General features: G+C 38.8%; 1 protein-coding gene across 2 annotated transcripts; it reads left to right on the top strand.

Annotated features, from left to right (window-relative positions):
* Positions 1 to 72: 72 nt before the first annotated feature.
* On the top strand, positions 73 to 15,923 carry LOC147151491 (LON peptidase N-terminal domain and RING finger protein 3-like). 2 transcript variants are annotated; one of them, XM_086015582.1, is made up of 13 exons: positions 73 to 275; positions 1,688 to 1,839; positions 5,822 to 5,940; positions 6,037 to 6,159; positions 7,293 to 7,409; positions 7,530 to 7,737; positions 7,821 to 7,905; positions 7,984 to 8,098; positions 8,824 to 8,945; positions 10,730 to 10,888; positions 10,971 to 11,133; positions 11,216 to 11,365; positions 12,684 to 15,923. In XM_086015582.1, exons 1-13 carry the CDS (start codon positions 88 to 90, stop codon positions 12,864 to 12,866), a joined length of 1,884 nt encoding a protein of 627 aa, XP_085871708.1. In that variant the 5' UTR covers positions 73 to 87; the 3' UTR covers positions 12,867 to 15,923. The 2 variants fall into 2 exon arrangements, with proteins under 2 accessions (XP_085871708.1, XP_085871707.1); XM_086015581.1 differs by lacking the exon at positions 73 to 275 and having other exon boundaries at positions 1,047 to 1,839.
* The last annotated feature ends 1,804 nt before the right edge of the window (positions 15,924 to 17,727 follow it).

Here is a 17,727-nt window from a genome sequence, read left to right as displayed (position 1 = left end):
TTACTGGCCTGATGTTAGCCTAGCGACCACAGCTGTAATTGGGAGCCAGTTAATGTGGAAGCCAGTTGAACCGTAACACCGGCTGGGATGGTTTGGAGAAATCGACATTTAGCACCCAACACACAACCACGTCCTCGCATTAACAAGCGGATTTCAAACATTCTATCTGCGGACGAGTCCCTCCTCGGCTCCGCTCGAAGCAACCCCAGTGCAGTCACCCCCGCGAACAAACACGCGGGCCACACAGCACAGTTTGCACCAGTCGTCAGCGAAACGTGAGTACGTCGGAACTGACCCGGTTAATGACAATTCCGGTGAAAAGTAATTTTTTTGTAAGTTTCCCATCATTCATCATTCGCCACCAAAACAAATGACGTCAGTAATGATGGAAAGTGCACCTAGGGTGCTCCTGACAAGCAAACTGATTGGATGCCCATGACCAAAAAGCGTTATGCTCCTCTCTCTTAAATGTGGGAATAAAATTGCGTTAAAATGATAAAATGCTTAAATTGATCTTGCCTGTCGGGAAGCTCAGCACCCCTAAACTTCTGATCCTAGAACTGCCCCTGTTGGCTTGGCACTTGTTTTCAGTAAAACGTTTACTTGAAAACCAGACACTGCTGTTATGAATAACTTGATAAGAATAACTTGAGTTCACGGGTTCATTGAGTAAGTTCAGGTTAAACTTCCAACTGACCTCAATTGAAAGGACGCATTTTGGATGGATGTCGTCCTTGTTTGTTCGGGGGTAATACACAAAAATCTGTGTCAGGAGGCTTGTGACGCAAAAAGACAAATCTATATATTACAAATGTAATTACATTTGGGTTGTTGAAGGGCCTTGTTATATGTCTGACCCATCCAGTGAATCAAGAATGCAGGTCAGAGCGGCTGCTGGCCCACAGTCATTCCCGTTCTGGAAGTGTTACATGGCCAATTGTTTTGTAACCGTTTTTTTCACCCCCGCGCTCGCCCAATGAAAATGTCTGACCGGCGTCACGTGACTCAACTTTTACGTAACTGCCCCCCCCCCGCCACCACCACACCCCCCTCGCTCTGTTACGTTGTTGAATGAGCCGCGTGGTGCCTGGACTCGTAGTCCACCCAAGTGCTTCCTCGCGAACATTCACGCGTAACATGAGCGGGGATGCTCCACGCACATGAGCTCCTGCAACAAGCCAGCCGCCATGGGGACAGAGAGCGAAAGTATGCTGCAGTTAGCCGCGGAAGCTTTCCGGGCGAAAAACTTCGACCTGGCCGCGGATATTTACGAGTGCCAGCTCGCGGCTTTGGGGGACGGAGAGAGTCGACAGGAGCTGATCGTGAGGCGGGCGGACGCGCTCGCTTTCGGGGGGAAATTCGCCGAGGCTTTCGTGTCTTATCGGCAAGCCGCGGAGATGGACAGACTGAGACCCGCGCACCTGGGCAACCTCGTCGACTATCTGACCTCCATCACCAGGCTGGACAGTGGCGGTGACCGGGGGGAGGACGCGGAGGCGGCGGGATGCCCCGCTACAGGTTGCGGGTGCGATGACTTCTCGTGCCGGATATGTCTGAGCTCGCTGTTCGAGCCCGTCACGTTGGCGTGCGGACACTGCTTCTGTAAAAAGTGTTTGGAGAGGGACAAGAACGAGAAGGAGGTGGTGTGTAAGGAATGCAGGCTCACCTCCCGAGTGGCTGTCCACAGTTACAGAGTCAACGTGGTCCTCAGCAACCTGCTGGCCAAATGGTTCCCAAGGGTGTACCTGGCCGGCCAGCTGCGCCGGGAGGGCAACGGCCTCTACTCGGAGAAGAAGGTGGAAGCGGCTCTGGAGAAGTACAACCAAGCCATCTTGATATGTAAGACGTGTGTTTTGTGTTATTTATTTATTTGACCAACTTGTGCGCACTGGAGCCAAACAATTTCCAAAAATAATTGAGATGTTTTTTTTTGCGATTGCGATTTAACATTTTTTTTCAAGGTCCTTTTCCATTGTAGTTTTAACAAACAAACGTTAACACATTAAATTAATCTGTATTATAATAAATGGGCCGCTTTATTTATAGGTGCAACGATTAATCGACAACAAATTGATTATCACATTGACCGATATATATTTTGATAAACGATTAATCATTTTGAGGTCTTGTTTAATTTAAAATGGTCAAAATCCTCAGAATGTCAGCTTCTCACTAATAACTATTCTCTGATTTCTGTAGTACTTCATAAAAGCTGACTGATTATTGTTGTGTTGAATCAAAATAATATATTTGCAAACATCTGCTTTTACTTTGGAAAGCAGCGATCAACATTTTTGCTAATTTTCTGACATGTTACCAAAACTTTAACTGAATCATAATCATACTATGTATGTGCATTTAATGAACTGTTAATTTGAAATAATGCCATTTAAAAAAAGTATGGGAAATTAAGAAATGCTAGTTTTTCATTTGATGAGTCATCGCCAAAATAATCTATTATTAAAGTAATCATTAGCTGCAGCTCTGGATTTATTTTATATAAATGTTTTGGTTTTATAGGTTAATCTTATGCCAAAATAAAGACAAATTAACAATGACTTAAAATGAAAAACATGTTTATTTATCTACACCAATTAGAGTTGTTAACTTAATGAACACTTTGACTTTCTGTCTATTAAACGTCTATTCTACCTGTGTGGCATGAACACAATCAGTAAGTCATAAATGTGATTAGAATAACAATACAAAACAATCACGAAACAATATGTAGACGTGTGAACTGCACTTGTTAAGCATTGATCTTATCTAGACACAATATAAATAAATACGTGAATAAATTAAATATACGTATATTTAAAAAAATAAGCCTACAACCAACAGAAACGAGGCATTTTTTTTCCCAAGCCTTCGCAATTTGAAAACTGAAATTTATTACACTGCGTGGCAGTATGAATTTGATTGTTTTGTCCTAATGTGTACCATAAATTTGTAGCATGTGATGGTAACACTGTAGTTATAGTGTGATGTTATTTTTCATGATGTGGTATTGTTGTCTTTTTCTTTGCAATTTGTAAATATATCTGTCTTACGAATTCCTGTAATCAACCTTCTATCAAGAGCACCATTATTAATATTATCATGAGCAAATGCTTCAGAACGCCAATGGCGGCCGTCATGGTTATGCAGATGACGCACAGAGCTATATTTATCAATGTCTCAAAATGACAGCTGTTCAATCAACATATTGTATCCCAGTCTAGATCAAATTAACAACTTGATGAACCAAAATTTCTTCCAGTTAAACCAAAACAGCGGCAACTGTTTTCAGCAATAAAGAAAATTGGATTGCTGTTAGAAAACACCTGGAGTCACTGTCTTTAGAAACCAAAGACCCAGTCCGAAATCTTGTGGTGCTGATAGACTCTGACCTGAAATTTCAACAATCATATCAAATCAATCGCTAAAACAGCCTTTTACCAGCTGAAAAACATGGTTGCACACTCCGAGCAGACCAGGAGAAACGTATTCATGCTTTTATCTTTAGTAGGCTTGATTATTTTATATATATATATATATATATATAAGACACGGCAATATGTGTCAAGTCAACAATCCTGTCCTAAGTGTGTGTGCCGCAAGACTCCATTGTGTGTGTGTGTGCGCACGCACACATGTTGCCGTGACGCGGACTGCGTCTCCACGTGTTGGATAACAAGCTTAATGCTGGCTGGGCCAGTGGGCCAAACATTGCGTAAGCGCGTCACCGCCCCCTTGGCTCACTCGTTGTGTAATGGGAGAATGACACAAATGTAGGTCAAGGGTATTATTGCAGGTCACCACAAGGAAGGCTCAGTCGGCCAAGTTTGTTTCTGAAATCAGCCTCCAGACAGGCTGATTTAACCACAAGATTAAAGTAAGACATTGTCCTGGATTTTAGGAATGATGATCGGCGTCGTTTAATGCAGATTTCTTAAACTTTTTTTGAGCCAAAGGGCTTATTTTACATTAGAAACAATCTCCAGGCACAGCACCAAACAAAAATGTTGCAAAAAGTGGATGCGCATGTTAATTATGTGCCTTTGGCCCTAGTGCACGAGTATTTATTTGTTTTGCCTGTTGCAAAATGTCGCTGGCATAAATAGTAGGAATGGGCGAGTAAGCACCGATATCAGCTGGCAGCATCGGGCCGATACTGGCATTATGAAAAGATATTGGGTATTGTGAAGGATGCCCATAAACATGGATACTTATAATAAAAAATTCTGACATCAAGTAAGTCTTCCCTGCCAGTAATCGATGGCGACACTGCGGCCATTTGACACATCAGCGAATCATCATTTAAAACTGTGTTAACTTCAAGGAACTATTTATGTAAATGTCCAGTTAAATTTATAAGAGTAGAATCTCTTATAAAGTTAACTGAACATTTACATAAATAGTTCCTGACCTTGGCAACATTCCGCACCTTTTTGTTTTTGTTTGAAACCAAAACAAAGATAAGTGAAATTTGAACATTTATCTCATTTTGAAATTTTGGAGAACTTTCTTTACTGTCGAAAATATAGGGAGTTATTGTTTAAGTTCTCGTTTCACTTTATAAGACATGCTGATGGCCCCGGGAGCTCCCTTTTTGGTAGAATTTTACAACAAAGATGTATATTGGCAAAGATTTATAATAATAATCAACATTTTGCAAATCTGAAAAATAAAGTTCAATAGACATAAACTTAAATACGTTTAAACAAGAGTTTAAGAGTTTTTTAAATTTTTATTTTGACGCCATTATTTTCCTTTTTGCTCCAAATATCGGTTATCGGCCTCCTTGACTACTAATAACCGGTATCGGCCCTGAAAAAAACATATCGGTCTATCCCAAGTATCGGTATCTGTGAGTACTTACGATCACATTGCATGGCTATAGAATCTGGAATCAAAAAAAAAAGCTACACATTATCATCGTAATTTGGAAGGTGTTTTCGATCTAGATTGAGGTCACACCTGGAATCCATTTTGTGCCGAGGCATTCGGCTGTTGTGTGTGAAGTCAGGGCAAGCCCTCAGGGAATTAAAGCAAGGCAGTCCGATGCCTTGCAGATAGAATCGCCCCATGTTTTGGGGAGTGCGTGTGAAATGGTCCTTAACGTGTGCTGCTTGTGCGCTCACATTTACAACATGTCTCCCCTTAGTTTCCTTTTGGTTCAAAGGCTTGCTTTCTTTGCCGCTTTAAAAAAAAAAAAAAAAAAAAGGTTTTACGTTTAACCATATCCCATGGTTGTGGGCTCACTCACTCTTCTTTATTCTTTAGGCTAAATGTGACATTTGCATAAGTTTAGTTGTTATGAAACATAGAATGTGGGTGACCTTGATAGTGCTGCATGGTTTTATAAGGCAGGCGTTTTGTAATATGGCACCGAATCCATTTCAAATCGTCATTCTTTCGCATAACTTTAAACCCACAAGGACTGAAACCGCCTTTTATATGCAGTTGGATATTACGTATATTGTAGATTCAGTTGAAACATTCTGCAGCTTCATTGCGAGATTGGTCGCCTTTTTCACGTCAGCAGATGAAAGATGCTCGAGAACACCAATAAATAGTAATTGAAATGATCATTTGAGATTAAAATGACAGATTGAGGTTTAAACTTTTGGAAACCTCTTTGGCTTGTATGACAGTTTTCTATTCTGAATGTATTTGCAATACTGTACTAATAATGTTTGGAATTCAATTCTGAACCTAGGAAAGTCGATTTTTTATTTCACACGTTTGGCTAGGCAAGACAAGTCATTAAAGCATATCACTTTCCCGATGCCCTTTTATTGAATATAAAACTTAATTGCTTTTTTATTGTGCTCATCAGCACCCACGGACCACATCCTGTTCAGTAACCGCTCCCAGATCCATTCCAGTCTCAAACACTACGAAAAGGCTCTAAGAGATGCTGAGATGGCCTGCAGACTCATGCCGCTGTGGTCCAAGGTATGAATGGCCTCAATTTTTTTAATAGTATTTTTTAAAATCTTTTAGTGAATTCATTCCTGATTCATTTCTTACATGACCTTTTCACGCCTCCAGGGTCATGTTCGTAAGGCACAGGCTCTGGTGTCACTGGGCAGGACCGAGGAAGCGCTGCGAGAATACCTTCTTTGTCTTTCTATAGACCCCGACTGTCGACTGGCCAGGAATGAAGCTAACAAGGTATTCACACTTTGCTTTGGACAGAGTTATTCATTCATTTTATAGCTTGATTGATTTCATTCAGTGACACTGTCAGATAGGGCTGCTCGATTATGAAAAAAAAAAAAATTGGTAATAATCGAAATCACGATTATTCAAACGATCATTTATATTTGGGTACAAAACAAGAAAATGTTTAAAGTAGTGCTGTCAAGCGATTAAAGCGATTAAAACGAATTAATCGCAAAATTTTCTATAATTGATCGCAATTAATCGCACTTTTCAACTACAATTTTTTATGAAGCTTGGACGCGACATTTAATTGAGTAAAATCTTGGAATTAATGTGGAAAAAAAATAAAAGTATATTTCAATTCAAAGACTGTTTTAATAGCTTTCTTTGACCCTTGAATACGATTCTTTTCCTGTAAAATACAACAATTGAACGATGGTCGTCAAAGTACACCAAAGACGTACAACTAATATGGCATTTGAATTTGGCTGTGCAAAGCTTGCAAATTATTTTGGATTTCTCCAATGAGCTGTCAAGCAATTTTTTCAAGCAAAACTACGTAAAAGTCCATCTTTGCAACAGTGGCTCTCCTTTAAGTTTGGCTGCACAGTGAGCAGAGGTCAGCTGCTACAGGAAGTAAATAAAAGTGAGTTAACTGAGTTAGTTTTTTTTTAGTGCGTTATGAAATTTAAATTATCTCCATAGTTAATGCTTTAATTTTGACAGCCCTAGTTTAAACATAAAAAAATACAAAGACACATTTCTTTGAAACACTATATTCATATAAGTTGCTTTTGGACCAAACGAAATTAATAAAATGTATTGTAAAATTTAAAAAAGGAGCAAATAATAATCAATTCAAATATGATTTACTTATGTAAACAAACATGATGGGTTGGATATAAATGCATATTAATAATCGTTTTTTTACGATTATGACAGTTTTGTAATCGTGGAGTGTAATAATCATAATTGTAATTGAATTTCGATGAATTGCACAGCCCTACCGTCAGATCAAAGGCGTTCTTAATAATGCGGTTGCCATCTGTTTCAACCGTTTAAAACAGCTCACTGTGACGTGGCGCTGTTGGAGACCGTCGCAGACGAATATAATGCGTATTTTGTCATCATTGCATCCTCAGCTTCTGAGTGACCTCTTGGCTCCCGTGACGGATCAGGTGCCTGAACACATCTCGGACTTCCCCAGCATCTTGTCCTCTAGAGGGCGCATGAAGAATAGCGTCAATGCACCCTCGCAGGTAAGAGAAGACTTGGCATGCCGGTCTACCGAGCCTCGATACAAAAATCAGTCTCAGCAGTCATATGCAGGTGCAGGTATCTCGGCTACGAAAAAAAAAATCCCCTCGCCCTTCTTTCAGCTCCTTGGCCCCGCCCCGCCGTCATCAGGGTTGAACGTGGCTCCCAGCGCCCCTGCGGCCGGGAGGTTGGATAGCAGTGTGGTCGCAGTTCAAGAGGACGCGAAGACGGACCACTGTCTTCTACACAAACGCAAGCGAAGGATCACAAAGGAGGAGGGGGAGCAGGGAGCAGAGGGGAAGAGTGACGCTAAAAAAAGATTGAAGTCTGGTGAGCGCACGCGCTAATTTACTTTATATAGTAATAATGCGTCGCAAAAATTGAAGTGTTGCAATATTTGTGTCGCCTTTTAGAGTCAGCAGAGGCCAATGATTTGTTAAATTCTGCAGTTGGGGACCTTTTGGACCCAACAGATTTGGAATGTTCTCTTTGCATGAGGTGAGGTGCTGCACACATCCCGGCTCATTTGCAATTGCTTACACGCACAACATGCTAAAGGGCATTTTTGGTCCCCAGATTACTCTACGAGCCGGTGACGACACCTTGCGGTCACACCTTCTGTCTTCAGTGTCTCAAGAGATGTCTGGACCACAACCCAAAGTGTCCACTTTGCAAAGAAGAGCTGTCAGAGGTGTGTGAGCCTAAATCAGACCTCTTAAAGAGAGAAAAATCAACCCAAACATATTTTTTTTCAAGAATATGTTCTATGCAAGCCCACATTCTGATAAATATTTCGATTGTGGAATAAGAGTTAATCCACCCGTTTTTAGCCATCTCAGGGGGCGGCCATTTTGTCACTTCTGTCGACTGAAAATGACATCATAAGGAATCAGGTAACGACCAATCACAGCTCACCTGTTTTCTGAAGCTGAGCTGTGATTTTTTTCGTCTGAGCCCTGGGCAGTTGTGATGTCATTTTCAAGCGACAGAAGTGACAAAATGGCCGCCCCCTGAGATGGCTAAAAATGGGTGGATTTTGCTGCTTAACTCATATTTCATATTAATCAGAATGCCTTGTTTCAACTAGTGGGCCTGCAGGGAACATATTCTTGAAAAAAACATGTTTGAGTTGATTTCCGTTTAGTGGAAGACTTTTTTTTTTATTCTACATTCAAACCCCAGGAAATGAGATGGATGGATGGATATGGTACATGACTTAAAAAGGTCTTTTTTTTTTTTTTTAATGACAACTTTGCAGGTTCACTTTCCTTTTATCTGAACTCTATAAGGATAATGATAGATTTATCTTATGATCAGTCATACAACCACGTCAATCGAAAGTGTTGCAAAGATGAAGTCATGACATTACAAGCCCTTCTCTCTCTTCTTCCTGAAAATATCCCCGTCCCTCCACAGTACCTCGTCCAAAGAAAATACTGCAAGACCACATTGATGGAAAACCTCATAGCGAGGTATCTTCCGTCTGAGCTCGTGGAAAGACAGAAAATTCACAACGAGGAGATGGCTGAGCTTTCCAAGTAAGTTTTGCAACTTCCTCTCCATTGACATAACGTTTGTTAGACTACCAACAGCTTCTCCTTTCAAGTCTTCATATGTTGGATTATAACGTGTTGAACATGGCGACCATCGAGGTCTGGATTTGGGTAACATCTAGGACTACTGTACTGTACTCCCCTTTTCTGTGGCCACACCCTTGCCGTTGGGCTGACATAACCGGCGCTGGGTTTGACCTACTGCCCCACTGTAGCCCGTCTGTCAAGATGACACACTGACCTCTTAGATACGCGGCGCGCCAAGTGTCAAGTATCAGCAGCCAGAGGCCTGAGCTAACAACATTTATTTATAATCATTAACCTTATCTCTTGTTATATAGCTCTCTATTTTTAAACCAGTATTTTATTGCCACAGGCCATTTGGTTTGGAATAATAAATCAGTCAGGCAGAAGAATGAATGGAGATACGATATACTGTCATTATTCCTATTCAATATATTTGACCACCACCTGATGTAAGTTTTATGCTCCGTATGCCCTAATTTTACAGCACTGGTTAAAAGCAACACCTTTTTAGCTTTTAATCTAAATTGTTATCTGTGATCTCAAAACTGTAAGACACATTATTGTTTCTTGATTAGGCGTCAGGTCATAGTTGTTTGTTCGTTAACCACAATAACCTTGAGAGGGCCTTGAATTTCCGACTCCAGCAAAACCCAGTGAGCCGGCCAAATTTGGGTTCAAAAGATGAATTCAGTTTGAAAGTCGTCATTCCTTCACAAAATGGTAAAAATGTGGAGAGCTCACTGAAATTGAAATCATCCGCATTAAAGCACCCCATAAAGCTGGATGGTCCCTTTTGGTTGATGCTCATACACTTGATAATGTTCTTTTCAATAATATGTTCTATGCGCCTCCACTAGTCTAAACATGGCATTCTGATTAAAATTGCATTTGTGGAATATGAGTTAAAGCGGAAATCAACATATTTTTTTCAAGAATATGTTCTATGCAAGCCCACTAGTTGAAACAAGGCATTCTGACAAATATTGCGTTTGTGGAGTAAGTGTTAATCCACTCGTTTTTAGCCATCACTGGCGGCAGCCATTTTGTCTTCTGTCGCCTGAAAATGACATCACAACTGCTCACAACGACCAATCACGGCTCAGATTCAGAAAACAGGTCAGCCGTGATTGGTCGTTGTGAGCAGTTGTGATGTCATTTTCAGGCAACAGACGACAAAATGGCCGCCCCCAGAGATGGCTAAAACCAAGTGTATTTGGCTGCTTAACTTATATTCCACAAGCGCAAAATGAATCAGAATGCCGTGTTTCAACTAGTGGGCCTGCTGGGAACATATTGAAAAAAATATGTTTGGGTTGATTTCCGCTTTAAGTAGCCATCTCAGGGGGGCGGCCATTTTGTCACTTCTGTCGACTGAAAATGACATTGCAGTTACTCAGGGCTCAGGTAACAACCAATCATGGTTCACCTGTTTTCTGAAGCAATTTTTTGGGGTTCACTTCCCCTTTTAAGCACTGCGTATTTTATTATAAATACAGAGCAAACGATAGACGTGTGTAGCCTAAGTTGTTTCCATCCCACATCTGACATTCATATACAGTACCACTGGGCCACATCAAATCTCTACTGAAATAAGGGTAACTATTTTCCCTTTTAGTTCTCATTTTAATTTGAAGATGTCCCACACTTGGAAGGTTGCGCGAACCTCCTTCCTCGACATTCTTGACAGGAATGTAAACCTTCCCAATGCTGCGTTCACAACACATGTGCTTCTCTCTCTTCAGCCTCAACAAGAACGTGCCTATATTTGTGTGCACCATGGCCTTCCCCACTGTGCCCTGCCCGCTGCATATCTTCGAGCCCTGCTATCGACTGATGATTCGCCGATGCATGGAGACGGGGACCAACTGCTTTGGCATGTGTCTGGAGGATGACCTCAAAGGGTGGGTGCGGCAGACGCGGTCCTTCCCGTGTGGCTTTTCGCACTTGCAAACAAGTGATGTAATATCTTCTCCCCTTGTTTAGGTTTGCAGACTACGGATGCCTGTTGGAGATCCGTGACGTGACGTTTTTCTCCGACGGGCGCTCAGTGGTGGACACCATCGGCAGGCGGAGATTTAAAGTCATCCAACACAGCGAGAGAGATGGATACAACACAGCTGACATTGAGTACCTGGAGGATGTCAAGGTCAGTGGGAGGGCAACAAAAGTTGATCGTTAAGATTTTGGAAGGGCCGGAGGACTCAAATGTATTGATGAATCCCTCGTAGGTGGAGGGCTTGGCGGTGGGGGAGCTGCAGTCTTTACATGACACGGTGTACGACCAAGCTCTGGTCTGGGTCAACTCCCTGAAAACGGAGCAGAAGGAACGCATTGAAGGGCATTTCGGACCCATACCTGAGAAAGATTCCGAACTTCAGGTATGAAGGACTCTCGGCACATAATGCAGATCTCACACCTAAAAGACCTTCCAGTTGAGTTTTGCAGGACTCGTTATCTTTGAGTTAGATTAGGTTCGGGTACCCAATCAGTTAAATCACAGAGAGCACTAAATCTAATTGAAGCCAGAACATTTTGGGGACGTTTTACTGAAGCACAGTTTGAAACTATAACACAAAATAATATATGGAAACTGCTTGAGTATGGAAAAAAAATATTAATCGTGATTATTTTGGTAATAATTGAAATCATGATTATTCAAGCGGTCATTTATTTTTTGGTACTATTTTTTTTTTTTTTTTTAAATGTAAAAAAAATATATAGACATGCATACATCCATCTTTGAAAACATTATGTAACTTACAAAATTGATAAAATTAGTTATTATAAAATTTAAAAAGGTGCAAATTTCCTTGTGTGTTGGATATAAATTAATATTAATAATTGTAATTGTAACTGAATTTTGATTAATTGCACAGCCCTAAGGTGTATATATATATATACATATATATGTATTTGTGTATATATATATATGCATATGTGTGTGTATATATATGTATATGCATATATGTATATATATATATATATATATATATATATATATATATACACGTGTGTGTATATATATATATATATATATGTATATGCATATATATATGTATATATATGTATATGCATATATATATGTATATATATGTATATATATATATACACACGTGTATGTGTATATATATATATATATATGTATATGCATATATATATGTATATGCATATATATATATATATATATATATGTGTGTATATATATACACATATAGGTACAAAAAATAGGCACACTGTATAATATTCTCTTATTGTCAGTCAATGAAAGCAGGTAAATGTGTAATGAAATAGGATAATTGTCATACCACCCAAATTGAGTTAGCAATTAAATGTATAAATGATGTTAGCAACCCACTAACAATGCACTGAAGAAGGATGCAGTTCACAAGGAAAACATTTTGTTTGCCATCTATGTCATTTAGTGAACATCCTGATAGTAGAGTGGCCACAAGAAGGCTACTTTTCAGCCCCTAGCCCACTGAGGGGCAAACATTTCCGGCTGTTGGCGAAGGTAGAAAAATGCGCGTTCACGTCAGAGCTCCATCAAAGATGCAAATAATCGCCAAGCGGTCGTCAGACGTTCGTCAGGCGTTCACCTGTACTTTTCTTGTCGCGAGTTTAATTTCCCATGGAATTTTACCATGTTTTTCACCCTTTTGCAAGGCTAATCCTACTTGTCTTTCTCCCTACCTTCAGGCCAGTCCAAATGGTCCATCATGGTGTTGGTGGTTACTTGCTGTTCTTCCATTAGAGGGCCGAGCACAGCTGCCTTTCCTCGCCATCACCTCTCTGAAAGACCGCCTGAGTGGCATCCGCAAAGTCCTGCTCTTCATGTCCCGCAGCAGACATCGTGGACACGCCGTGGGCCACAGGTCGTAATCCCACCAAGCCCACCCCCGCAACTTGTCCCCCGCCCCCGCCCAATCGCCGCCGAGCAGTTCACCTGTTGTTCTTCCTTTTTGCGACTTCCTGTTGATGTGATGGCGCCTTCCCTGTTGTAGCACAGTCCATAGAAGACTCATTCACGCGATATTCGACTTCCATTCAACCGAGGGTTCTTCGCACCATCTGGAAAGCAAACTTTCCTCTTTCTATCAACCTTGCAATGTAAGGACAGACTTTATATGTATATTTTGTTATCTCTAAGGATCATCATCTTCCTTTGCAACATTTTACACGACGCTAATGCGCACAACCTTTGACCTGGCTCCAGTCGCCGCCTGGAGGCATTAAAGTCAAAGTATGTTGGCCTTTCTTGCATGGCACTCCTCCGCTGCGCTTCTAATGTGAGAAATGAAAAAAGATTTAAAAAAAAAAAAAAAAAAAAAAAAAAGCAATACATTTTACGTTCTTCCTCAGAGTGAGTTGCCTATCGAACAGCTTTAAAGTAAATAAAAAGCCCCTAATATATGTATGTACAGTGTTAAATAAATTTATTAGACTACCTGTCGTACAAATGAGCAAACATTAGTAGCATCATGAAGTGCTTTAGTGCGGACTGTTTCATTTTCAGTCAGCTCCCTACGTATAGTGTATTATAAAAAACTATAAACAATGTCGGGCGGTGGTCTATTACATTTGTGAAGCACTCTATGTATCTAAGTGTACTTATGAATTCTGTGAGAGACCAAACGTATAGCTTTTTGTGTAAATGCACTCACGGCAATCAAGTGAATTATGATTGAGAAAATATTGAGTTCATCGCCCCAAAAAACAAAAAACAAACAAAAAAAAACACTTGTTTGTAGCTCACACAATAAAATGTGTGCATTTTGCTACTTTGTAATCTGTTTATGATGGTTTATTTTGAATTGATTGTTTTACTCATGTTTTTTTTTCTAATGTGTGGCATTTTTGCTTTTTTCTCCATTATTTATTTTTTCATTATTTATGCAAGCAGTGACTTTGTTTACATTTGTCGAAAGATGCTAATTTCCCACGGGATTGTTTTTGTATTTGACACCTACAAACGGCAGCCATAAACAAGCTGTACCAGTGGAGGGGAGGGGGACCCATGAATAAAAAAAAAAAAAAAGAAAAGCAAAAGATAACATTACTTCTCTACTCTAAACCATAGATTTCAATTGAACATTGATGTATAATTACTGTAGTTAGGTTAATGTTCATTCTGATTTATTTTGCACTTCTACCCAAAGTAGGGAAAAAATTACTTCCGTAGAATTATCTTTTAATTATTACTTTGGCTAATTCTCAAATACATTTGGGAGAAAATGGTGATGCTTTGCCTTCAAAAATTGTTTTTGTATACAAGTTTGATTAAGATTTTCTGTTATTTAGGTTCTGTCCAAGAAATCATTTCACAGGCTGTGATGATCGCATATGCAATAGTACAGAGATGTCACATTTAATCAATCACCTCATTTTGTATGTCAGCAGCTACTTTGCTAATGTTTGATATTCCCCAAAGCAAAATTGTTGGGATCAGTCGGGGAAAAGAATAGAAGCTTAAATTGAAATCAACATTTTTGGAATATTTGCTTGCACAATTCTGCAAATATAATCATCGTGTTTGGGCCAAAAAGGGAAACGCTTTCAGTCAAATGTAATTACACATGCAGTGTAAATATATTTGTGAACCTACATGCATTTCACCCAAGTATGATACTAATAATCCTTTTACAATAGCTAGGAATGACTGAAAAAAAAAATAACGTAGCCCATGTTTATATTTGTAAGCCTAAAAGGTGAAATCTTTGAGAGGTGTTTTTGTCTGAAAACGAATGATCTTCCATTGACAGCAGTTCTAGTGCCTTAAGTTGGACTTCTTCCTCTTATGTAGAAACTGGAAAATGGTATAATGTTGTGTGCTGAATTTGGGGGTTCCTTAAATTATGTTGAGGTCATTTTTGACTAATTCAATCTGTTTTTGATTTCAATACATCCTGTTGTGAACACCGAATCAAATATTTTGTATTGTATTAATGTTGACCGTCTGGCATGTTGCAATAAAATCACCCCAAAATTCCAGAAACAGACAAAAAAAAAAAAAAAATCAGCTTCAATCAAGAAATGGATTTGTTCAATGATGACAGTGACTAAAATTAAACTAGTAACCTTTGACATAGGTGGATAGTGACCAAGTAAAAGAAAGTTTAATTTTACCCTTGCTGTTGTTGCTGTTTTTAATTAGTTAAAATAAGGTAAGGAGCTGTATGTAGCTTGTTTTCATTTTTTGTCTAAGTCAAATGTAAGCACAGTTATAAAAGTACTAATGCTTCCTTCCATTGACAGTTGTTCAAAGAAGCTTAACTGTATAAAATCATTGAACTGGATGAGACTTCAACTTTTTGCTGCTTCCATTTTGTTTACTGTCAAAATCGATTGCATTTGTCTGACTATCAAGTAAACTTGATGCTTAAAGGTTGTTGTTGCAGTGAAAGTCACAATAAATGTCCTCCTACTGTCAAACTGACAATGTCATCGTAAGTCTCGACATGCGCATGATAACAGCAAGCAATACAAATGAAAATCTCATTAATGGTTCGCCTGCTTACAGTCGGCAGTCCTACATTTTGTAATAGCTGATCCTGATTCCAAATGTTTCTTGATCTCCTTGAATTTTATGTTGTTTAAATTGACACTATAAAACAAACTGGTGTAACATTGTCTATATATGTGATGGAAAGTTCAAAATCCAATGTTAGCCGAAGAAAATACAAAGAGAGACACATTGTTTGGAAAAAAAAGACTTCCTCTTGCACAATGAGTGTGATGTTTCCTTTGTTTGTCTTCTACAAGGTTGGCTAAGCTTCCTAAATGGGAACAGTTCACATTACTGCTTGCATCATTAGTTTCTAGCAATTATTTATAACGTCCATGTTGTCCAATTTAAGGAATGCAAGGAAGTTTAACCTGCTATTTAAAACGACATTTTGTAATGAATGTAATTTATCAATGAATAAGGTTTAAAGCAAACATTGTGTATTTTTTCTCATTTTGTTTTGGTGTCTTCATGTGTCTGTTGCATGATTTTGTAAAAAAAAAAAAAAAAAAATCACCCTTACATTAAATATTACATCACAGACCCCTGCACCCATGGTTAACAGTCTCAGGGTTGTTGGTACATTTGCAGCCCACTGCAGGCTGGCGTATCTGAGACAGAGAGGTCTGCGCCGCTGTGAAAGTAATTTTCCGACTTCAATCACGGCCATTCAAAGCGGCTGCTTTCAGACCCTTTAAATGCGGCGTGGCAGTCACACAGGCAGGTCACCCTATGGTCACCCACAGTGTGCACAAACATACAAAATAATGTAATTTGAAATAATAATGTAATTTTGAAATATTCAAATTTTTTACTGGTTTTTACCGTCAAATTTCAGGGTGAAAAAAAAAAGCCTTTTAAAAAAATATAAAATATCAAAACAAGTCAAATGTGACTTGAAAAGAAGGGTATAAAAATGAACAGAAAATCGCTATTTAAATTACAGTTGAATCATCCAAAATCTCTGATAGAAATTTAGACAAAGGGTCAAATCAATCCCCTGAGTTATTAATTCTTAGATTAAGGCATGTCTCAAGACTTTTTACCATGTTGTGTACTTTTTTGTCAGACACTGTCTCGTCCTATATTTTGTGCAGCTATTAAAAGACACCAGTCAACACCAAGGTCAACATCCTCAAAAAGTCCAAGTAACACAACCGTACATCAATCCCTGTAACGAGCAATCATTATAGTACATCGACACAGTTTGTAGAGAGATGACATTTCACAGATGAGAGGAAATCAGGAATGGATCAAGTTACGTATCACACCACTCTAAAATATCCCAACTGCTGACAATGCACTCACTCTTGTGCAGCTTAATGTTAGAGGCGGCAAGATGGACAGGGAGAGTTTATGCAAGCATGGTAAATGTAGGTCAGTCAGAGAGGGTGAGAGACGAAAACAAAACAAAAAGTTGGGAAGAAGGAGGTCAAATGTAAGGTTACAGTATGAGCAAACACTCTTACAGGTCAATAATATGCAGTAATAATAATATAACATAATATACTATATATATATACTGTATATATATATTTTTTACACAGTATATATGTATATATCTATACTGTATATATATATATATATTTTACACAGTATATATATATATATATATATATATATATATATATATATATATATATATATATATATATATATATATATATATATATATATACTGTATAGATATTTTTTTTACACAGTGTATATATATATATTTGGAATATTGTCCAAATCAAAATTGGATGTGCAAGATGACAGTTAAATATTTTCCCATTTTAAACATTTACACCTAGCACAATAAAATAAAAAGATAATATTTGAAATATTCTGATGATATCCTGATTTACGACTGCTGCTGTGAACAATACCATGTTTGATCTCTTCATGGGAACTGCATTTTACACTCTGTGGAATATTTTGTTTCACACTTTACAGATATTAATTCAATCATTGATGTTCATGAACTTTTGTTTTTGAAAATCTATTCATTCTCCATTCATTGTGAACATTTAATAAATTTCAAATTAAACACAACATGACTGTCACTGGGAATATGTAGCAGGGAGTTTCCAAATGTTTCATGTCTGTGATGAGGATGTCATCTAATAAAATCGAGACCATCGAATCATCTTAGAAGTATCGGCAGTGACTTTAACCAGACAATGTTGTCATACAAAAGTGGCTGTGAACATAATATCTTCTTGGATTTATGAGCCGACTGAAGCCCGCGAGGCC

This window comes from Filicampus tigris, chromosome 2, assembly GCF_054856515.1.
Source record: "Filicampus tigris isolate MCC_2025a chromosome 2, RoL_Ftig_1.0, whole genome shotgun sequence".
Lineage (NCBI taxonomy): Eukaryota > Metazoa > Chordata > Actinopteri > Syngnathiformes > Syngnathidae > Filicampus > Filicampus tigris.
Note: the sequence above shows the minus strand (reverse complement) of the source record. Positions and strands in the feature narration are given on the sequence as shown.

Coding starts and splice junctions, on each gene's coding strand:
- LOC147151491 (XM_086015581.1), top strand. CDS start 1,161: ATGAGCTCCTGCAACAAGCCAGCCGCCATGGGGACAGAGAGCGAAAGT. Junction 7,738..7,820: donor TAAAAAAAGATTGAAGTCTG/GTGAGCGCACGC, acceptor GTCGCCTTTTAG/AGTCAGCAGAGGCCAATGAT. Junction 10,889..10,970: donor CTGGAGGATGACCTCAAAGG/GTGGGTGCGGCA, acceptor CCCCTTGTTTAG/GTTTGCAGACTACGGATGCC.